General features: G+C 53.5%; 2 protein-coding genes across 2 annotated transcripts in view; one reads left to right on the top strand and one right to left on the bottom strand.

Annotated features, from left to right (window-relative positions):
• Positions 1-9078, top strand: part of PISD (phosphatidylserine decarboxylase) — a 51772-nt gene extending 42694 nt beyond the window's left edge. Inside the window, exons 2-7 of the mRNA XM_006869280.1 lie at positions 5361-5526; positions 6895-7131; positions 7244-7382; positions 7511-7657; positions 7909-8069; positions 8676-9078. Coding sequence (XP_006869342.1) covers positions 5361-5526; positions 6895-7131; positions 7244-7382; positions 7511-7657; positions 7909-8069; positions 8676-8900 — 1075 coding nt within the window. The 3' untranslated portion in view covers positions 8901-9078. The remainder of the gene's footprint in view (positions 1-5360; positions 5527-6894; positions 7132-7243; positions 7383-7510; positions 7658-7908; positions 8070-8675) is intronic.
• A 769-nt stretch (positions 9079-9847) lies between these two features.
• Positions 9848-22626, bottom strand: part of SFI1 (Sfi1 homolog, spindle assembly associated (yeast)) — a 92164-nt gene continuing 79385 nt past the window's right edge. Inside the window, exons 19-32 of the mRNA XM_006869308.1 lie at positions 22258-22334; positions 21192-21294; positions 14858-14954; positions 13914-14074; positions 13386-13460; positions 13141-13215; positions 12861-13037; positions 12531-12787; positions 11843-11941; positions 11570-11750; positions 10773-10896; positions 10567-10645; positions 10039-10144; positions 9848-9952 (exon numbers count right to left, since the gene is read on the bottom strand). Of these exons, the coding sequence (XP_006869370.1) occupies positions 9848-9952; positions 10039-10144; positions 10567-10645; positions 10773-10896; positions 11570-11750; positions 11843-11941; positions 12531-12787; positions 12861-13037; positions 13141-13215; positions 13386-13460; positions 13914-14074; positions 14858-14954; positions 21192-21294; positions 22258-22334 (1716 nt within the window). The remainder of the gene's footprint in view (positions 9953-10038; positions 10145-10566; positions 10646-10772; positions 10897-11569; positions 11751-11842; positions 11942-12530; positions 12788-12860; positions 13038-13140; positions 13216-13385; positions 13461-13913; positions 14075-14857; positions 14955-21191; positions 21295-22257; positions 22335-22626) is intronic.

Here is a 22626-nt window from a genome sequence, read left to right as displayed (position 1 = left end):
CTTTCACCATACTTGTTCAATATGTATGCTGAGCAAATAATACGAGAAGCTGGGTTCTATGAAGGAAAACGTGGCATCAGGATTAGAGGAAGACTCATTAACAACCTGAGATATGGTAGACTAGAGAAGTTGTGGAGGGGGCACTACGAGGCCGGAACTGGTGGGACGGCCAAGAACCATTGCTGAACACTGGGGCTCAGAGATCCAGTAGTGATAACTGCCTTGGGCACAGGGTGGACTTTGGGGCTGGACTGGACCTGCTTCCCCCTGGATCTAGATTTGTGTGGGGTTGGGTCTGCACTCCTTTGTGCCCTGTACAAGGCAGCTTTGGCTTCTTGCCAAAGGAAGGTTATCTATCCACATTGTGGACTGGATGGAGGAACAACAGGGGCATCAGGGCTTCAGGCCAGAATCTCGGCTGTTCTTTTTCACTGGTCTGCTGTGCCATGTTTTGGTCATGGGTTTTTAGTCATTAGGGTCTGGATGCGTGCCTGGAAGTGAGGAGGTTGGGGGGGCAGTCGGGTGTCAGTAGGAGGGGATGTGGGGAGGAGCCAAGACTTAGATGGCTTCTGTAGGCTTTAGAGAGTCTTTGAAGGAGACTGAGCGGCTATTCGGTGAGGGTGAGGTCAGCAGCACATGGAGCCGGGGCCCTGCCCAGTGGGCGTCGCCCACTGTGCTCCCGCCCCAGCCCTTCTCTTAAAGGGGAATTTGGCTGGCCAGCGTTGTGTCCCTGACAGAGGCCGCCCCGCCCACCTGGCAGCCCAAGTGACGAGGGACTGACGGCACCCAATCCCGCTCGCCCGCCGGCCCCAGACTTGGCGCTGAGAGGCGCCTCCCGCTGGAGTCAGAGGAAGCCGGGCGCCCGGAAACCGCCGGGCCAGGACCACCTGCCGCCTCCGAGGAGTGGCTGTGGCCTGGAAGCTTACTTGGAGGCGCCACTCTACTGGTTTCTGACCCGCGGGGGCCACCCCTGGGGGCGCCGGGCGCTCTGCACAGCATAGAATCGAGGCCGGGACCTGAGGAAGCCGTCCAACGATCCGGTCCAACCAAGTTGGGGATTTATTTAGCCCCACACTGGTCACGCGGCGCAGGGTGGGTGAGCTCACTTCCTCACATCCTTCACTGGTGTAGGAGCCGGGTGTAGGTGTAGAGGCCGGGAGAAGGCCGCAGTGGGACCCGCAGGTAGGCTGGCCAGCACCTTACCTTGGAGCGGGAAGAGCCGTGCCAGGCCGAGTCCTGCCTCTGCCTCCCTCCTACCCATCCCGGGCCTTGATAAAAGGCAACTCGGAGCCTCTTTGCTTCCTCTTCCCCTGCCAAAGATGGCTCACCCGTTTCACCAGGAGGATCCATTTCCCATTTCCTACTTTGAATAGTTTGTTCCCTTCAAGGCCCTGGGGTTAGGGATGGAAGTCCCACCTGAACACAGTTGCCTGGGGGGTGGTGGTGGGGGGAGTGTGTGCTGCTGGGTCTCCTCTGGAGGGGTATCCTGGCCCCTGGGAGCTGGAACCCGGTGGGTCTGCATTGTCTCTGGTTGTGTTCAGAGCCCTGAGGCTTCAGGGGAGCTTAGTGGGGCATCGGGATGGACAGTGTCCTGCCCCTTGTTCCTCCATGGGGCTCCAGCCTAAATCCACCAAGCTCCAAGGAATCCCACGCAGGAGCACCCCTTCCCATCACCCACTTGTAACTGCCCTAGCTTCATTTGGAATATTCCATTCCAGAGAGAGTGTGTTTGTGTGTGTGTGGGGGGGACATGTTAACTAACTTCAGCCAGACAGTGAGGGGTGGACAGGGACATTATAGCACTGCTCAGCTGTGAATCCCCAGAACAATATGTCCTGACAAAGGTGACCCCAAACTAGTACACTCCTTCCCCCCCATTGGGTTAGTGCTCCCTCCTCACAGGGCAGCCATAGGCTCATGGTGTGCACTCCTCTCCAAGCACTGCTCTGAGAGGCTGGCCCTTCATCTTCTCAGTGGGCTTGCAGCTTGGGCAGGAGGTGAGGGCTGAGGTTTCTGGGCCCCTGTGTTCTGTGGGGTGCTGAGGAAGCAGGAGTAATCACCCTTCCCTTCTTAGAGGGAAACGCAGAGAGGGCCTTTCCCAGCTCCCACCCCACACTCCTGCCATGAAGCCCCTCTCTTTTCATGTTCCAGGGGGCTGACTGAATATCCAGCTGGTCACAGCCCTAAACTCACCTCCTCAAAATGGCCCTGACCCCTCAAAGTCTGTCCCCATTCAGGACACCTAGCTGGGTCATCCAGGGCCCGAGTCCCCTAGTCCTACTCAGCTGAATAAAGACTATCACTGGTGAGGGAGGGCAAGTGGGCTGCTGGCTGAGGAAGTGAGCTGGACCCAGTGTGAGGGTCATTTCCTGCTAAGACACAGCATTCATGTCTGTTCTGGTAACCTTTTGCTGCCTGTGGAAAGTGGTTTGGAAGAACCCCCACCCTCTGGTCTCAGTGTCCCATTTGGGGAAAAGAAGAAGAGTAGTGATGGGGACAGGACTGGTGTGGCCTGCAAAACAGTGCTTGCTGAGAGTGGACTTGGTGGTTTGGGCTCTGCTGCAAGCCTCGCTGTGGGAGAACGGGTACAGAGGGTCACACAGCAGGCTGCTTTGAGAACCTGAGGTTTGGGACCAGAATGGATTTGACTGTGGGCTCTGTTGTCTGCGTGTCTGATGGAGGGGGGCTACAGTGTCATCATTCCACACCCCGCCAGCCCACTCAGTCACCTCGCTTCCTGCTCTGAATGGCTGTGTGCTCAGTCTGTGCTCTAGAGTAGGGGTCCACACACCAGATTTTGCCCTGGCTGCTTTCTGGGACCCTCTGAGCCTGTGTCCACAGGGACACATTCCAGCTCCTGGGGGTGCTAATAGCGAGAGCTGGTCTGAGGCTCCAGCGCTGTTGTGGTGGGAAGGTTGGTGGTGGAGGCTCGGCCTGGACCTGGCCCTAGGCCGGGATGGAGTTCCTGCACTTGCTGTTCCTGTTGTCAGCATTTTCCATAGGGAGGAGGTTGCGGGTACATCCATGTACTGGGTGAGGCCTGGCATGGGTGGTCCCTCCCTGCCTGGGAAGGTGAGCATGGGTGGAGGGGCCTGGACTGACAGTGGGCTGGGAATCCTTGCTTCTGTCCACTCTTAGTTGGCCTTTTGTCCTGGTGCCCAGAGGCGAATGCGTGTCCACAGATTCTGCATACATCAGACAGGTGCCAGAACTGGGCAGTTTTTAACCTCAAAGGTTGAGCTGGTTTTTACAGGCTGTGAGTTGCCCATGGAGTGGGGTCCCAGGCTGGGTCTTCTTGCTGCAGGGGGCAGTAGACTTTGGAGCCAGGTCTCTTCCTCTGAAGGTGGTGACAGGGGCTTGCCCTCTTTCGGCCTGCTCTGGGATTGGAGGCTGGTGGGGCCGCTCGATCAGCCCACATCCTCGTGGGGGGCCTCAGATTAGCGGGGCCCCTAGATAGGTGGCTGTGGAATGTTTGCTCTCAGCGGATGGGGGGGGGTGGGGGCTGGGTGTGTCCTTACAGATAGCCAGCCAGCAGCGAGGGGGCCAGAGGGCTCTCTGCAAGCCCAGCCCGGTCCCCCCAGCCCCGCTGCTTTTCTGAGGCTTCCCCGAAGAAGGTATATGGGAACAAGGTGGGGTGGGGATCGCTGAGGAGAGCACCTAGCTTTCCGTACCTCATTCTTCTCCTGATTAGAAAATGGGTTAGGTCCCTGCGAGGGTGGCCAGCCTCCAGTATAGACAGACCGACACGGCCAGGGAGCCTGGCGCGGGTCAGGTTCCTCCTGCCGCCCACCTGCCGCTTGTGGTAGCTGGGCAGGTGGCCAGCCCCAGAGTGGTGGTGGGGACGAAACGTGCGGGGCTGGTGCGGGGGTTCCCTGAGCGGGCGGTGATCCCTGCTGTCTGTTTGCAATAGCGGTGTCCCCAACCCTGTGCCCTGAGCTGCTGAGTGGAGCGGGGGCGGAGGAGGAGGAGGAGGAGGAGAGACAAAGGCGCGCGCGGGCACCGCCCCGCACCGTGATGTGTCAGTCCCAGGCTCGCCGAGGACCTGAGCTCCGCGCGGCGAAATGGTGAGATGCTGTCGGCCTCGCCGTAAGCCCCCCGTGCCCCGCCACGACCTCCGGAGGGTCCGAGTGCACGTCCGGCGGCCCCGCAGCGGCTCTAGCGGCCGCGCGCCCGGGGACCAGCCCCCACGGTTGGAGGGGCCTGGACCGGCTGGTCTGAGTCGGCGAGCCCGCTTCAGGTACTTGCGTGCGGGGGGCCGTCCCGGCCCTTCGGGCTCCCAACGTCCCCCGCACCCGTCCGGCCCCCCAGGAGTTCACCGCGTCTGCAGTAAGGAGGGTGGCGGTCGGACGGACGGGGGCCTCGGGGACGCCAGCCATTTGTCTGTTTTTACTTGGACTCTACCACCTTCCCACATCTTGTAAAACAAGACGGGGGTGGGTGGAATAGAAGAAGTGAATGTGGGGAGTCTGGGTGACCTGTGGCCATGCTGGCCACCTTCCATAAATCACTGTCCTCCGAGGCCATCAATTAATTGGGGGAGGAGGGGGCCTCCATTTTTTTTCTGCTTTTCTCATCAGCGGAGAGATTCTTTGTTTCTTGCTTTGTTCAACAACCAGGAGACGACACTTCCCCTCTAGAGAACAGTGCGTCACACATGGGGATGTAGAGCCCCCAGTTGCTGCAGTCATGTTGCAGATGAGGAAACTGAGGCCTGGGGCCTGTCACTGATGGCAGTGTGGTCTCCATAGTTGGAGGGGGCATAGGCATGTGATGGGAATCCGGAGGCCAGGGATGTGGGGCAGGGTCACCCATCTGTCAAGACAGTGGGGATGGGGCGGGGTCCTGTGGAGAGGCTGGTCAGGTGGATGGCTCTGTAGCTGGCTCCCTACCACTAGGACAGGGAGTGTTCTGGGAGAGCTCTCCTTGACTTAGCAGATAAGGGACAAGGCCAGGGGCCATGGAGACCTTTCCAGGCCCTGCAAAGAGATGGGAGCAAAAGGCTCATAGTTCTCCTCTACTGGGCCGTGGGTGCTTGGGCTGCTGCTGGGCCTCCCCTACCTCTGCTGGGAGCCGGGGTGTACCAGGACACTTCATGGCTGTCTGCCTGGCACCCTCCAGCTCCACTGCCCTACCTCCCAGCAGACTGGTGGTGCTCAGAGACAGACTTTGAGCATGCCAGGCCAGAGGCAAGCCAGACCTGACTTGGGGGAATGGATCCTGTGACATACCAGTGCTTCCTAACCCCTCACTGGGTCTGTGGACCCCTGTGGATGGGGAGCTACAGGGGAGAGGGGGGATACCTCCTAGGCAGCCCAGCCCCTGGTGGCTGACAGACTGGGGCCTGCCCTTGTGTCCTGCAGGCTGCAGTTCCCCCAGCTGGCCCTGAGGCGGAGGCTGGGACAGCTGAGCTGTATGTCCAGACCCACCCTGAAACTGCGCTCCTGGCCCCTCACCGTCCTCTACTACCTACTGCCCTTTGGCGCCCTTAGACCACTCAGCCGGGTGGGATGGAGGCCCGTGAGCAGGGTAAGTGTGTGTGCGGGGCCACAACTGGCTCAGGAGCCATGGAGGAGCTGCCCTGTTGGCAGAATGAGAGGAGTGACTCGCTGTGGGGCTGAGCCTCATTGGAAGAGAAAGCTGGGTGGTTGGTGGGCTCATGGGGCCTATGAGGGCTTGACGGCCTGCCTGTCTCAGCGGTACGGTAACATTTTGGGGCTCTGGGTTCACGAAGAACCCACAGTAGGGATTCAAAAGGGGTATCTGTCCCCAATTCTTTGTGTTCAGGAAGTAGTCTTGGGAGGTGATTTGGAGAGAGTTCAAAAAAAATTCAGGAGGGCTGAGTCTGCTGCGTCCCCTTAGTGGGAGGATGCCCTGACATCTGCTTTCATTGCTGTTGGCTTCCTGGGTTGTCACCAGAGAAGGAAAACCTGCTCATAGACTCTTAGACAGTTTGGATAGCCAGGGTGGGTGTCACCAGGGCGTGAGTGCTCCAGACCACTGGGGTTAGGAGTCATGGACCAGGTTCTAGCCTGTGCCTAAGGATGGCAGAGTCACATACAGTCAGTCCTCTTAGGGAGATTGGTGGCAGCTGGGAGTTACGAGTAATTCTCTGGGAGCCACTAACTCATTGCCTCACAGAGGTGTTTAATGTTGGAATGAAATACTTTTAAACCTTGGGGAGCTGGGCCCTTGGTTGTGTTCAGATAAGTAGCAGTTAATCCAAGGAGACTCCTGTGACCCTCATGGCGGCAGCACTGGAGGCTAAGAGGCTGCCCCTTGCTGAGTGTCTAGCCCAGTGGCCAACTCCTCTCCCTGTCCTGGGTGGAGCCCCCAGTACAGACAAGTTGGTCGCAGGACATGGCGCCTGACCCATAAGCCTGGCTGTCAGGCTTTCGGAGTGCAGGCTAGATCTGGGGGTTGGAAACCTGTACCTGCACCAGGAGCCCAGAGAGGTCAGTGACAGCCGAGCTGCATCTGTTGGTTGGGACTGTTCTGCTTCCTGTTCAGGAAGATGAGCCGGAAGGGGGCCCTCCTGTTCCTATCTATAGTCTGGGATGTGGGAGTGGCTTGTGACAAGGTAGCCTGTTACTGCTTCTCTGTGGCTTCTATGGGATCCTTTCCGCTCTCCCACACCAGAGTTGAGCCTGCTGGTTTGACCTTTATGTAATACCTAACGAGATCTCAGGTCATCCCCAAATTGTTCATAAATGCTTCGCTGCCCCAGCAGTCCTGTCGTGTATGTGAGGGTTTGATCCCTCGATCTGGTTTCCAGTGAGAAACAGCCACATCACAAAACCAATTTAGGGTGTCGTGTTCACTCCTGTGGGGTACTCTGGTGGGAAGGGCTTGGACCTACAAGCCATGCACCAACTTCTGCCTCCCCTGTGCCTACAGGTGGCCCTGTACAAGTCTGTGCCGACGCGCCTGCTGTCACGGGCCTGGGGCCGCCTCAACCAGGTGGAGCTGCCTCACTGGCTGCGCAGGCCCGTCTACAGCCTGTACATCTGGACGTTTGGAGTAAACATGAAGGAGGCGGCCGTGGAGGACCTGCGTCACTATCGCAACCTCAGTGAATTCTTCCGGCGCAAGCTGAAGCCACAGGCCCGGCCTGTGTGTGGCCTGCACAGCGTGGTGAGGCCCCTTCCTCCCTTGGGGAATGGCTTGGGGTGCATGCAGATGACAAGGTGGCCTGTCTACCTGGGAGGACTTCCCTGGCAACAAGCCTCTTTCTTAATCCTTCCAGATCAGCCCTTCAGATGGGAAGATCCTCAACTTTGGGCAGGTGAAGAACTGCGAGGTAGAGCAGGTGAAGGGGGTCACGTACTCCTTGGAGTCATTCCTGGGCCCACGCAGCTCCTCAGAGGACCTGCCCTTCCCACCAGGTGGGTCATTACCATCTGGAGCCAGGGGCAGCCCTGCTGATGTTTGTGCAGAGAGAAGGGAAGGCCGTGGGAAATAGGAGCTGGGACCAGGGCCAACTTCAACCGAAGCCCCTTGTGTCTGTCCCTAGCTACCTCCTGCCAATCCTTCAAGAGCCAGCTGGTCACCAGGGAAGGGAATGAGCTCTACCACTGTGTCATCTACCTGGCCCCTGGGGACTACCACTGTTTCCACTCTCCCACTGACTGGACTGTGTCCCACCGGCGCCACTTCCCAGGTAGCCCAGGGCCCACGGAGACTGCTGGGATGGAGAAGGAAGGGAGGGGTGTAGTGGCAGCCTCATGAGTGTCCCACAGAGACCCTCAGTGTCTTGAGACAGGGGACCCAGGCTCCAGATTTGGAACTTCTTGTTCCTAAGGCCCCCAGATGTCCTGGTGAGGTGGTAGAAAATGTCTACTGGGCATGGGTGGAGGTGAGGAGCCAGTCTGCCTTTGGCTATGCTGAATGGACACACTGGGTTTCCTACAGGCTCCCTGATGTCGGTGAACCCTGGCATGGCCCGCTGGATCAAGGAGCTCTTCTGTCACAACGAGCGGGTGGTTTTGACTGGGGACTGGAAACACGGCTTCTTCTCGCTGACTGCTGTGGGGGCCACCAACGTGGGCTCCATCCGAATCTACTTTGACCGGGTGAGCAGAATCCAAGGGCTGGGGTCACTTGGGATGCACCTGACCAGTCTACTGGGCAGCAGGATCTGCTGTGACCGTGAGTTCCAGGAGGGCTGAGGCCAGTGCTGGCTCTGGGTGCTGCCATGGCCAGGTCTTGAGGGGGCTAGAGACAGGAGGGAGGGAACGGATCTCTTCCCCATCAGTACTCTACTTATACCCGGACCTGCCTGGTCAGAGCTGAGTGAGGAGGGAACAGGCAGTGAGACAGAAGGGCCATGTTGATTGGACGGTAGAACTTGTGACAGGCCAGCTTCCCCCTCCCCCAGCAAACAAATGAGAACCTGGTGCCTGCCCTTCCTTGCTCCCATGGGTGGTCTTGTAGCACGATCATGCTGGGATAAATCAGGTGTCTACATGCCTGCAGCAGGTGTTGGAACTGTTGATGGCAGGTTAGACCAGAGCTGCTCCAGCTGTGTGTCCCTACCTTCCTTTCTGAGCTGGGCTAGGCTGGGCAGCAGCAGAGGTGAGCTATAGGCTCAGCTAACCATTTCAGAGAACGGCTCCCTAGCCTTACATTGTGTCTTGAGACCCCTCTGATCCTGGCTTCTCACCCTGTCCTGCCCTCAGGACCTGCACACAAACAGCCCCAGGTATAGCAAGGGCTCATACAACGACTTCAGCTTCGTGACTCACGCCAACAAGGAGGGCATCCCCATGCGCAAGGGCGAGCACCTGGGCGAGTTCAACCTGGGCTCCACCATCGTGCTCATCTTCGAGGCCCCCAAGGACTTCAACTTTGAGCTGAAAGCAGGACAGAAAATCCGCTTTGGGGAGGCTCTAGGCTCTCTCTAGAGCCCTGCCTTACTGTGTGCAGCTGCTGAGCATTGGTTTCTAAGGGGAGAGGAAAGTGGGCATTTTATACGGGGGACCCCACAAGGCGTTCAGGTAAGGGGCTATCTCAGGGTCGGGCAGGGTTTGGCCAGGGAGGACCAGCATGACTGTTCCTACCTGCCTCAGAGATGGGAACAAGCCCAATGTTCTCACCGTCACAGTAGGGAGAGCAGAGCTCTGGCCAATACTCTGTTCCTGCCTCCCCACAAAAAGAAAAAAGATGTGGCAGGGTGAGCTGAAAGGAAATACTTTTGATCTTTACGTAAACCAGAGCTGCCGTGCCTGGCTGAGTGTCCAGTTATAGTTGGTTGATGGTTATGATTCTTCTGCTCCTCCCGCACCTGGCCATTTCCTGTTTGTCCCTCCCCCACTCCCCCTTACACAGGGTGAGGTGCCCTTGGCACTGACTGTGGACCCACATGGCCTTTATGACAACGGTTTTCGGTCTGTTCCCAAGTTCCATTTTAGCACCATGACTCCTTTTTGCTAATGTCTTCTTAGGATGATGGTGTCCCGGACTGCTTCTGCAGTGGGGTGGCCCTTGCAGGTCAGTGTCAGGGTGCTGAGATGGGGGAAAACTGCTGCTATAGGTTTCTAGGGGGGCCTTAGTGTGTGTGGGAGTCTGTGCCTAGAAAACCAAACCTGTCCCTAGCTTAGAGGCACACAGTCCTTGGGGTGGTGCCACGGGGCCAGGGCCAGGGCCACATTGATCCTGGGACGCTGTGCATTTCTCCTGCAGGAGAAGCCATTGAACTTCCCTCAACTGTATCAGTAGCTCAGTATTTTTGTATGAAAAGTGGGGGACTTCTCAACAGTAATTCATTTAATTGCAAACATTTTGAAATAAAAAAAAAACACAAAAAAACATGTGGGCATTGTGTTCTGAGCCTCCCACACTGTGGGGGACACTAGCACAAGGCTTGCTGCAGGGCTTGGACACGGGCAATACAGGCCCTGATGGGCTGGCGTTGGGCCCGGAGCTCAGCGGCCAGGTGCTGGATCTGTGCTTCCACCTGTGGGGAGTGGTGGTGACTGTGGTGACTGCGTGGGGAGCACTGCCCGGTCCTCCCTGGGGGTGGCAGCAGCAGCCAGGCCTCACCTCCTCCAGCTCTTTCTGCATCTGCTGCTCAGCTTCCTGGTCCCCAGGCTCCTCGTGGCTCAGTGCTAGCCACCGCCGCAAGCTACTCGCTTGTCGCCGGCAGGACCTGGGGAGTAGAGAGATAGATGTCTGTGGCTGACCTGGCAGAGGCTCCCAGAAGCACCCTCGGGAGACAACTGAACCCTGGTGCACAGGGTTGGGGTGGGGTTGCCTTGAGATGCCAACCCCTGGCATGGAGACCGCACTTGTTCTTGTTCTTCCAGTAAGAGAACCCTCCTCTTCCCTCTTTCCCTCCCTGTCCATTGCATCTTGCTAGTCACATCTCCAGAGCTGACTGCCCCCTAGACTGCTTCCCCAAAGAGCAGCCAGCAGGCCCTCTGTCTCCTGTCCCAGTAGGACTGAGGTTAAAGTTCCCACAGCAGGGAGGGGGCTCTGGACAACATGCCATGGGCTCCCTACCACAGCTGAGAAAAACCAGCTTCCAACTCTGGCAGCTGGCTAGGGGTAAGGGCGTCCCCTGGGTCTTACCAGAGGTTCTGCTGGGTGGTCTGGCAGTGCTGTAATTGCTGGAGGATCCCCTCAAGCTCATCTTCTAGCTGAGTGCTGCCTGTGGGGTTGAGGAGTGAGCCTGATGCTGACCCTCCTCCCCACTTTCCTCAGGGACACAGGGAAGGGGGCGGGGTGGCAGGGCAGGTCTCCCACTAGCCCTGCATGGCCAGGCCTCAGGTGTGTACCTGCTACTTCTGGGCCAAACCCAGGACAGGTCCTGGTGCCTGTGAAGTCCTTAGGGAGCAGCAGCTGGGGGTAGGGGACACCAGCCAGGGATGGGGGTGCCTGTGGCTGAAGTGGTCCGGACACCTGTGGAGGAAGAAAGGGCTGGGGATTTGGGAGCGGGCTTCTCCTTAGGGGACTGTTATTATTGCCTGGGCACCGCACTCATCCACAGTCCCACCCAAGTTCCCCTGAGGGCTGGCTTAGCACTGCTTCAAACAGCATTCCAGAATGCCCCCCAGCTTGCCCCCACTGGAGCCTGCCCTTCCATGAGTAAGACTGTTCATATCACCCAACCCCAAGTCCCTCTGGTGATCCTGGACTTGCTGCTAGAACATACCCTTTGTGTCTGTGTCTCTGCCCACAGCCAGAGGAACCCGCAGAGGTCCCCACACCCTGCCTCCTTTCAGATTTGCTAGGCTTTCTCCCCAGTGCCTTCCCCTTCCCTCCTCTAGTGACAACACTCAAGTGAATCCAGCCAGCTGCCCCTCTGAAGCCACCACTGTTGTCCAGGTCACGAGTACCTGGCAGAATGCTAGACACTCAGCTCCCTGCTTGTTGGAAGCTGTCACGGACCCCAATCTTACAGTCCTCACCCTCTGCTCAGCCAGAGACCCTGCCTGGTCTGCCCGTGGGTGTGCAGGGCTTTCCTTTCTACACTTCCTACAAGTCCCTCCCAGCTGTCCTGGGCTTGGTGGTCACAGGACAGCACCGAGTGCACAGAACGCTCAAGGTCAGGCTCCAGGGCCCCATCACTCACCCTACCGGCCGTCTCCGGCCCACGTGGCATGAAGGAGGAGGGTGGCAGCAGGATTGGCTCAAGGCCTGCACTCGCTGTGGTGGGCACCCTAAAGCCGTGTGAGGCTGGGGATGTCCAAGCCCCCACCAGGAGGGACCTTGATGGGGAATCATCTAGACCACGCTCTGACACCTTCTCAGGCCTGCATGCAGGGAAGCAGGAGACTAGTCAGGCCACGCTCCTCGGGGGACCCAGAGCCCTTCCTCCTGAGAAGCAGGCCCCCACTTGACCTACCCCTGTGACCCGAAGAGATCACACCCCAGAGGCCTCTGCTCAGGCTCCAGCAGGAAGTCAGGGCGACGAGGCTGCTTCCTCGCCAAGCGGGCAGCACTCCTGGGAAGACAAACGGTATGTTCTTTGAGGCTGGTGAGTGGCAGGGGCTTACCTCTGCGGGATTGGGGTCTAGTCCAACTCCAGGTATTCTCACAGAGGGACTGAGGACAGAGAAGGCAAGGCTCCAGGGTCCCACAGGAGAGGACCACCACCTGATGCCATGGGGGTTTCCCCTCAGTGGCTCATCAATGGTTCTGAGCACCCTGGTCAGGATCCTGGGGAGGAAACCACGTGGGAAGACTGGGCTCCTGTCGATGGGGGTGGGGCAGGGGCAAGAGTGAGACCAGTTCCTCTGGGAGCCCATACTCATCCCAGCGAGGGTGGGGCGGGGTGGGATGGCTGTAGAGTTGGGAGGCCCATTGCAGGTTCTAGGTCTCTTGTCCCAGGCTGCAGGGGAAGAAGGGGGAAGACTGGCAGGTGGGTGCCAACAACAGGAGCTTCTGTACTTTGGCAGGAGAACATGAAGGTCTACAAATCCTACTCCATCCCCCTACTTCTGTCCCCCAGGGAACAGGAGATGCATAGAGGAGGGTGGGGGCCCAAGCTGTCTAGAGCCCCCTGCCCACGGAAGAGGAGAGAGGCTACTCACAGCTCCAGGAGCTGAGGGTCCCCAGAAGCCAGGGCTAAGCGGTCCAGACCTTGTTCAGGCCCGACTCTCTGCAGCTTGGTGTTCAAGGCAATGTCCCCAGCCCCAGCAGCCATGCAGCTGAGAGGGGGCACCTGGAATGTCACTCTTCTGCTGAGTGCGGGGGGCGCAGGAGACAGGGTCTCCTTGGGTGGACCCAGCACCTTCTGCTTCCAGAGCATGGCGCAGCGGCCAACGGCGCGGTGGAGAGTGTGGGCCGCCTGCCAACATGCCAAGGTCAGGGAGACACTCACTGTCTGTCCCTCCCTACAAGGATGGGAGACCCTTGCCTACCTGGGCCTGCTGCTGGGCCTGCAGTTGCTGGCGGGAGGCCTTCATACCCGCTGCAAAGCGCAGGAGGTGTGTGACACCCTCCCGGAGGAGCTGCTGATGGTAGGCCTGCACCGCCTGCTCCAGCCGTGCCTTCTTTCGCCTCCTCTCCAGCACGAAGTCCCGCCAAGCATCCCAGGCCTCCAAGGAGAGTACCGGTGAGACCACCCCTTTCCAGACTAGGTGCTTTCCCCTCCGCATGCAGGGCTGCAGCCTTGGTCCCCAAGACCCTGCAACCTATTACCTTTGCCTGTAGTGACAAGGACCAGAACCACAGGGCCCGCACTGTGTTCCGCTGCTCCTCCCTCCTGGCCACCAGCTGCAGGCAGAGAGGAGGCATCTCAGGGATCCACACTGGCCCAAGGCTCAAGCAGAAGCACTCTGGGACCACAGGGGAGTAGGAAGGCCCAGTGAACAGCAGGCAGACGAGGTGGGGGGCAGGGGCAGGACAGGAGGAGGTAGGAAGGAGACCTGGATGGTGGCATGTACCTGCTGTCTCCACTGGTGAAAGCAGCTCCTGCCGAGTCTCTGGGTCAGAAGCTGAACACCTCGCCTCTGCAGGAGCTGTGGCAGCAGGCCCATGGGGAGGCGGGAGTAGTGAGTATTAGTGAGAATCAGGTACCTCACACCCGACAGCCACATGGAGCGCCAACCCTCACCACCCAGGTGCCTTTGATGTTCCAGGCAGGGAGCAGGCGACCTCATAGGCTCGCCCCACTTGACACCAGGTTTCTGTGCTGGGCCACTGTCCACCTGGGGAGACCCAGTTCTGCAGCCTGTCAGCTATACCCTTCACTAACACCCTTCACTAGTCACCCGATTCTCCCTTTGGGGAATGAGTTAATTCCTCTGGCAGAGCGGTTTCCTGTTGCTTGTCTTCTCAGAAGCTGACAGAAGTTCCTTTTGAAGAGGACCGACACCAGCAGCCTGGTTCCCAAAGGACCGAGCCCCCCAGCAGCTGCTCTGAGATCCCCTATCACATGGGGGGAAGTTGGGGGCCACTGAAGCCTGCCTTACCATTTTCCTGACGCACCCCAGATGGTAAGCTTTCCACTGCACCAGTGTCTCTCGAAGCAGCCGGCACCGGTGATGCTGGGCCGCCCTCTCCAGCTGCACTTTCTGCTGGGCTGCACTCTGGCTGCGGACTCGCCAGCGCCGAAACACAGTCTGGACGCAGCCTAGGGCAGAGCCAAGCCGGAGTGCTCCTTAGGGGATTGCCACAAACAACTATGATGCTGAGTTCATGGGGCAGAGGCTGAGCTAGGGGCTGGCGGGGGCATCCAGCAGCATGACAGGGCTGCTCTGAAGGGGCTGCACTTAGCCACCTTCCGTTATCTCTCTTCTCCCCATAGGTTACCACAGGGAGGCCGGGAGCCTCCCTATGCAGCTCCACTCAGGGGCAGCCCTGCTTTCTGAAACAGGACCTCAGATAACTGACGCCAGGGAAAGGGTACAAGGGAGGGTGATGACAGGCCTGAGGGCAGCCCGCAGCTGGCTTTCTTGGGGTGCTGGCTTAGGTACCATATTCACCCCCAAATCAGAGATGAAGGTGATGGGATCTAGCATAGCCAGAATGCCTCATGAAGGCCTTCACCTTGAGCTTCTGCTACCCCGGCAAGGCTCCTGAGGGTTACACAAGGCTCTGAGGGCCGTCACCTAAACCGTGAAATAGTTCAAGGGTGACTGAGTACACTCCTACTGAGAGAACACAGTGTCTGTCACCTGGTCTGTGAACCACCCTAATGGACATGGTCTACGACATGTTCCTTCCCACCCCCTCAAACTCTATCACTCCAACAGTAGTTCTTGGTACCTCTGTAGATTTCAAGACTTGACCTTCCATTTAAACAAAAATTGGCTGGCAATCAGGATGAAAAATTGTAGGAGGCAAGATTATGGTGGGATAATGCAACACTAAGAAAGTTCCTTCAAAATCCTCTCAACAGGACTTGCTTACTTACCTCTGTTCAGCGCAGCTCGAGCATCGCTGACGGCAGCATCTTCTTGCTGGCGGTAGTAGATCTGGATTGAAGCAGCCTCCCTCCACTGGGCCAGGACCTATGGGCAGATGGGCAAAGCGAAGCTGTCACTGCGGGTGGGTACAGCTTGCACTGACTGCTCCATCCTGCCCACACTGACCACAGCGCTCTCAGAAAACTCACCCAGGGTCGAGTGAGGAGGACATTCTCCCAGACCCACTGAAATATCATACTGAGTCACAAAGAAATACAGTCCTTACATTCTATTGTTATAGACTCAACCCCTACATTATACGCACTCTTGTATGTCAGAGGTATGTAGCAACAAGAAGACACTTACAAAAGTGGAGTAGCCACAGGAAGACGTCTGCTCCACTCTCATTAGCTACCCGCGAGAACCCTACTGCCAAGCAGGGATGACCCCGTCTCTCCTGGTGGCAGGAACAGGACATGCTGGCATTGGGGTATACCTGAGAGCACTGGGCCTTAGGCAGAGCTGTTCATCATGCACAGAAACCTCAGAGTTGTCTAGGCCATCCGTCCAGCAGATGATGTCTTGAACAGGTCTGGCAAAATCATTTTCTAAAGCATCCCCAAGCCCCACCTGCAGGCTGCCAAGCGCTGCCTGACACTCGGAGGCCTGGCTGCTGTTTCCTTCCTCCCTCTCTCCTTTTAACAGGTTTACATACAATCCATTTAAAGTGCACAAGTCAATAGTTTCTGATCCCTTTACCCAGCTGTGAGACCATCACTACTGTCAGTTTTAGAACATGCTCAGCACTTGCTACCTTTTGGACTGTCAAGAAGAATGAACACATCTGGTTTAGAAGAAGTACTACCAGAATGTTCCTTAGGAGCGAGGATGATGACACTTGAGCTTGCTTACTTTGGATACATCATCAGGACACTGCATCCAGTGTAAATGTGCTAGACTACAAAGTTGGCAGTTCAAGCTCACCAGCTGCTCCTTGGAAACCCTACACAGGGTCGCTATGAGTCGGAAGCAACTCAGCAGCACTTTAACAACAAAAGTAGAGGGCCTCATTGAGACCTGACTCAAACTACCCAGCAATCACCCAGCTAGCGCAGGAGCAGACATTCTGTTCTGTTACACAAGTAGGGGCAACTCACCAGTACTAACCACCGCCCTCAACAAAACCACTCCGTCTACAGGTTTCTCTTCTAGACTTTGTGGTCTGTTTCTACTTTTTAGCTATTGCATATAATGCTGTTATAAATATTTGTAATGCTGTTATAAATATTTGTATACAAACTTTTGTTTGAACATCTGTTTCCATATTTCTTGGGTAAATATCAGCTACACCACTTTCCACAGCGTCTGAGGGTTCCAGTATCTCTATTCTTGCCCAGACTTGCTTTTGACTGTAGCCCTCCTACTGGGTGTGAAATGACATCTCATTGTGCTTTTTTAGAGGTTATTTCCTTTGGAGTCCTGGTGTGGTACTGTAGGATAAGCACTGGACTGCTAGCTGAGAGGTTGGTGGTGCAAATCCACCAGTCACTCCTCAGAAACCCTATACAGTGTCTGAGTTGAACTGACTCAAGGGCACTTAACAATTTTGTTAAGTTCTCCCTGCTCCCACATCTGGGCTGCGTGTTTGATACCCTAATTGTCTAGCTGGTATACTATCAGTCTTCACTAGAGTTTTAATTTGCATCTTTCCAATGACTAAGGATGTTGAACGTCTCTCCACATGTTAGTGTCCCATTAGTAAATATTCCTGAGAGAAATATGTGTTCAGGTCCTTGGCTCATTTTTAAAATGAGTCATTTGTTTTTTTTTTGATGATTGGCAAGAGTTCTTTACATATTACAGACACAAATACTTTATCAGATACATGGCTTACAAATATTTTCTTCCATCTATACTTTCTTGATGGTGTCCTTTGAAGCACAAATGTTTTTAATTTTGATAAAGTCAAATTCATATGTTTTTTTCTCTTGTTGCTTGTGCTTTTAGAATCATATCTAAAAATCCTTTGCCAAATTCAAGATCATGAATATTTAGTTCTAACAAGAGTCACTGGGAAGAAAGAAGAGGAGAAAAATAGTAATCTGATACAATTTGATGAACTTGACCTACACCTATGGAAGCAGTAGCTCAAAAGAGGGAACATATCTTCACAGCAAGAATCATTCCCATCCCCTCCACACACAGAGTAGACAGGGATAGGCAACTTGGACATTGGCTACCCAAAATAGGGGTGGGGGGCTACAAAGGCAAGAAGTGACTGGCTTACAAGCTTTCAAGAAGGAACCTAGAGCCAAGGGGCCTGGAGGAAGGTAAAATCTCCAGTGAGTAGTATCTAATCTGTCTAGGCGGGGCTGATGAAATGAAATGCAGACGGGTCTCTTGTGATACTTTAGTGAATAACTGTTATCAGGACTGATTCTGAGGTTAGGAAATGTAATGGTAGACGTTTTATAGCAAGGAGGGGAGTGATTAACTTTCCACTCTAGGAGCAGAGGTCCCTAGGATCATCAAGGGAGAAGAGCCGAAAGCGGGACCCTACCCAGAGAAGCAGTGATGCCTGACATGGAGGCAGAGACGATGATGTGGAGTGATGGAGCAGCTGGGGACTTTAGATCCAGAGAGGGAGAGCGACTGTGCTGAAGACCTGGGGGGCACGGGGAAGGATTGCAGGGTATACCCTTTGGTTGGGTGATGATGCATGGAGGGGATTGTAACTATGGCAATGAAACGATTTACGATAGGATGAATGTGTAAAACTAATGTTCTTCCATATAAACTATCACATAATTCACAATAAAACATTAAAAAAAAAACATGAACAAAAACATTTGGGTATCTGCAAACAAAATTTAGACTGATACTTGAAAGAAGGAAAAAGTTTTTTTAAAAAATAGTTACTGGTGACAAGACATAGATTCATCACTATAAGCCTGAGCGTAAATGGCAGAGTATGGAATAGAAACATCCTCAATTGCCAACCAAGAAAGTTCAAAAGTCAACCATTATCTGGAAAACTGATGCTTACAGTTTTCTGGAATTCTCAAAGAGGGCCAGTACTGGAACACTATCAGGAAAAACGTTCAGTGCTTGTTACAGTGAGATGCACCCTGAAGAGTGGAAGCCTCAATTTTGGATTAAACCACTATCCTGGGCTTTATGGTCTTGCATGACAATGCATATCCTGCCCACCTCTATCCACATTGCTGACACTCTGCAAAAATTTGTTTTTAAGGTGTTAAAGCATCTTGCTCTACTGGACTTTCACCTGTTTTGTCCCTTGAAAGCAGCCTTTTGAGGACAAAGATTCACTTCTGATGAAGAAGTGAAGACAGTGATGCATTTGTGGCTCACAGCTCAGCCCAAAACAACTGTTTGCCCATCAGTCTTGTTCTTCCATTCCCCTACCCTTCTTGTGTATTGTCCACTGCCCACCCCCCATCCCCCCAAGCTATCCTGTGTCTATTCCCTACCCTGTGCCTATCTTCCCTTCCCTCCCTCTCCTCATACATCCTGGTGATCAGCAAATATATATATAATTTTTTTCCCCCCTTTTAGGGTGGGTTCTTTCTCTTAGTCTTTTACAATAATGGTCCCAATGCAGAATTTCTCCTTTTGTGACTAATTTCACTCAGCGTAATGTCCTCAAGGTTCATCCATGTTATGCGGTGGCTTGCAGCTTCCTTGTTGTTCAAGGTAGCGTAGTATTCCATTGTGTGTATGTACCACAGTTTATATTGTACATGCATTCTTCAATTGATGGGCACTTAGGCTGTCTCCATCTTTCTGCTATTGTTAAGTAGTGCTGCTGTGAACATTGATATGCATTTATCTACTTGTGTTATGGTTCGTATTTCTTGTGGGTAAATACCAAGTAGAGGAATTGCTGGATCATAAGGTATTTCTATTTTCAAACTTCTGAGGAAGCGCCATATTGCTTTCCAGAGTGGTTGGACCATTTTGCAGTCCCACCAGCAATGTAGGAGGGTCCCAGTCTCTTCGCATCCTCACCAGCATTTATTGTCCTCAACGTTTTTTATCTTTGCTGTTATTGTTGGTGTGAGATGTTATCTCATTGTTTAGATTTGCATCTCTCTAATGGCTAGTGATCGTGAACATTTCTTCATGTTTGTTGGCTGCCTGGATCTCTTCCTTGGTGAAATGTCAGTACATATCCTATGCTCATTTTTAAAATTGGGTTTTTTGTCTTTTTCTTATAGAGGTGTTGTAGTTTCCTATATATTTTAGAAATGAGTCCCTTGTCTGATAAGTCATTGCAAAATATTTTTTTCCCATTTTGTGGGTTCCCTTTTTATTCTTTTGGTAAAGTCTTTTGATGCCATATGAGTTTTTAATTTTTAGTGTGTCCCAATCTATTTTGTCTACTTTTGTTGCTGTAATTTTCAAAATGTATCATTGTATCTTTCATTGTACCAGTACCAGGCTGTTTTGACCACCACAGCCATGTAGACGATTTTGAATTTGGGGAGTGAGAGGCTTCCAACCTTCTTCTTCGTAAGTCGTGCTTTGCTTATCCTGGGTCTCTTTCATTTCCATATAAAGTTTGTAATTGTCTTTTCCATCTTTGAAGAATGTCGCTGGAATCTCGATTGGGATTGTATTATGTGTGTAAATTGCTTTGGGTAGTATTGACATTTTCACGATGTTAAGTTTTCCTATCCAGGAACATATGTTCTTCCACTTTTGTAAGTCTCTTTTGGTTTCTTGTAGTAGTGTTTTGCATAGGCCCTTTGTTTATCCGGTTACATTTATTCCCAGATGTTTCATCCTTTGGGTGGCTATTGTAAATCGTATTGCTTTCCTAATGTCCTTTTCAGCGTTGTCATTGTTACTGTAGAGGAATCCAACTGATTTTTGTATGTTGATCTTATACCCTGCCACTTTGCTGAATCTTCCAATGATGTCTAGTAGTTTTTTTTTACTGAGTCTTTGGGGTTTTTTATATATAGGATCATATCGTCTGCAAATAGAGTTTCATTTTCCTCTTTGCCAATTTGGATGCCGTATGGTGGTGGTGGCGGTGGTTATGTGCCATGGAGTCAGCAGTGATATCCCTCGTTCCACGGCCTCTTCTGAATCCAGCTCGAACCTCTGGAAGTTCTCTGTCAGTGTATGATTGTAGCCATTTCTGTATTACATTGAGCAAAACTTTACTCGCTTGAGATATCAAAGAGATTGTCCAATGATTTCCACATTCCGTTGGGTCACCTCTCTTTGGAATGGGCACAGATATTATTGCCCTCATAGTATGTTTGGTAGAATTCAGGGGTGAAGCTATCTGGGTCAGTTTTCTAAGCCAATCATTTTGCTTGTTATATATAGTTCTATTCAGAATGTGTGGTTTTTAGGTAGGTAGGGGCAGGATGAGAAATACTAACGTCTTATTCCTGCCAGAAGGAAAACCCTCTGACTGTGAGCTGGGGGGAGGGAGCCTGAGTTCCTGGATGTAGAATGGAGTCAAGAACACAAGGTCCCCCACTGAACTGGGAAGAAGTGGCCTGGGTTTAAATATCACAAGCTTCCCCCATTTAGTATCATATTTTCATAGATTGTCGTGACATTAACAGGTATATTTTTCATCTATTATTTGTCCTCAAGACTGTTCCCAGAAACTTTAAATACATGTTTCTGAAAAATACTTTTCATCTGTTTCACTGGGCAGCAGGTCCGAAGAGTTCCTGCTACCATTCTGGACACTGACCTCTGAATTCCCTTTCTTGAACACAGATCCCAAAAGCCACCTGCTCAGGGGACAAGGCCCTACCAAGTAGTTTCCCCACAAAGTGGCAGTGTGGGGTTACTTCCCATCAGAGATGACACATGACCTTGCAACCAGGGGATGGGATGCTCTGCTCTCCAAACAGTGTCCACAGACATGAGGCTTGCGAGAGTGATCCTCACAGGAGATGAGGAAACTGGTGCTCAGTTAGTCCAAGCACACACCTGACACCCAGGATGATTCCAATTTAGCATGTGTAGAAACTGCTGTCTCTCATGGTGTAATAGTTCTCTTGTTAACAAATACTGTTGTTAAGTGCTGTTGAGTCAGCTCCGACTCATCAGTAACCCTTTATAGGGTTTCCAAGGAGCAGCTGACTGAACTTGCAATTAGCAGTCCAGTGCCACAGTGCTACACATACTGCCATACCCAGACTCCAACAGAGAGTGGTTTGTAATTCAGTAAAGATAAGTGCGCATGTGGATGTGTGTGCTGGAGGACAGTCATCCTTGTTTAGTTCAAGTCTCTGATGTCACACACCTCCGCCCATGTCAGAACACAAGCTTGCCTTCTTATAACCTCACCTTTGAACGTATGATCCTTCTGTAGTGGTCACATGCTTCAGAGGCCTTTCTTGCTTCATCTACATGGGCCAATGTGTTCTCTCGCCAGCGATGTAACACGCTCCTGCAGGTAAACAGACCAGGGTAGAAGTACGGATGATGCCAGTATGGGAGTTAACAGGAGATATCTAGGAATCATTCTTCATCTGGCTCTTGAGTCATGCTGAAGAACACGATTCACTGATACCCCAGCCTATGTCCACGTGTACATTCAGTAGACAATGATGGAGCACTGGCTACATGTCAAACAGGAGACAGCAGAAGCAAGACCAAACACCATGGGCCTGGTAGAATGCCATGGGAAGCATAGAGCCATAAGAAGCTGGAGAAAGCCACCTAATTTGTGTGTGCTCACTGGGTAAGCTCCTTCATTCAGGGAAAGGCTGATGGGCACTTGATAGGACCCCAAAGAAAGGACAGAAGTGTTGAAAGCCCACAAGGCCTATCTCCCACAGGCAGACTGGACTAGCGTAGGCTGAATCAATACAAAGGAAGGATGAGTATGTGTAAGAGGGTTCTGAGGGTGGTCTATTGGGAAGGAGTTAGTACAGTTGAGCTTGAAGACAGGCGTGGGGGCTCATCAAAGAGACAGAAGCTGAGGCAGAGAAGTGATCTCAAGGGGCCAGAGAGACCCAAATGATGACCTAGAGGACCAAGAGGATTCTGGAGAGTTAGTGGTAGGCCGGCTGAGAGGGTATGAAATGGTGGCTGGGGAGCAGGTACAAACAAGGAAGGAAGTGCTCAGAGGAGCAACAAATGTGAGCTCTGGCAGTGATTTCAGATGAGAAGTGCTTTCTGTGGTCTCTCTTTGCATACAGCAAATCTTCAAGACTTAATGAACCGAAAAAGTGTGGAACAGCCAAAATCATGATGCAAGTGGTAGAAGGCATGCAGGCCCACCTCCATCTGGCCTTGGGCAGTATGACCCAAATGGCCTTGCTCTGGAGTCTCCTGCAATGAGGCTCACCCCCCCCTCAAAACTGTGTGTCATCCCTGAGCCTGGACCCCACGGGACGCTGAGACTCACTGCAGCAGGCGTCTGTTGTGCTGACTCTCCCTGGCTGCCACCTCTTGAAGGATATGCCGCACGCTGTCCTGGTGAGTCTGTAAGAGACAAGGAGGACTGGAGGCTGCCCCGGTCCCACACTTCAACTTATTCCCAGAGATGTCTAAGAAGCACATTTACAAGAGGGCAAAGGGTAGGCAGGAGACCCTCCCAGGTGTTAGGAAGAAGATTATTCCACTAGACTGTCACCCCAGTAAGTTAAGCCATGGCATTCCTGGACACAGGCCACCTTAAAGCTGGTACCATAGCAATTGTTTTCGCTTTGCCAACCCATGTGAAAAGAACTTGGCTCCATGGCTGGAGGCCCTGTCTGTAGGGAGCACTTGCTTT

The sequence above is a fragment of the Chrysochloris asiatica genome, unplaced genomic scaffold (genome assembly GCF_000296735.1).
Source record: "Chrysochloris asiatica unplaced genomic scaffold, ChrAsi1.0 scaffold00128, whole genome shotgun sequence".
In the NCBI taxonomy this organism is placed as follows: Eukaryota; Metazoa; Chordata; class Mammalia; order Afrosoricida; family Chrysochloridae; genus Chrysochloris; species Chrysochloris asiatica.
This window is presented reverse-complemented; position numbering and strand designations above follow the sequence as displayed.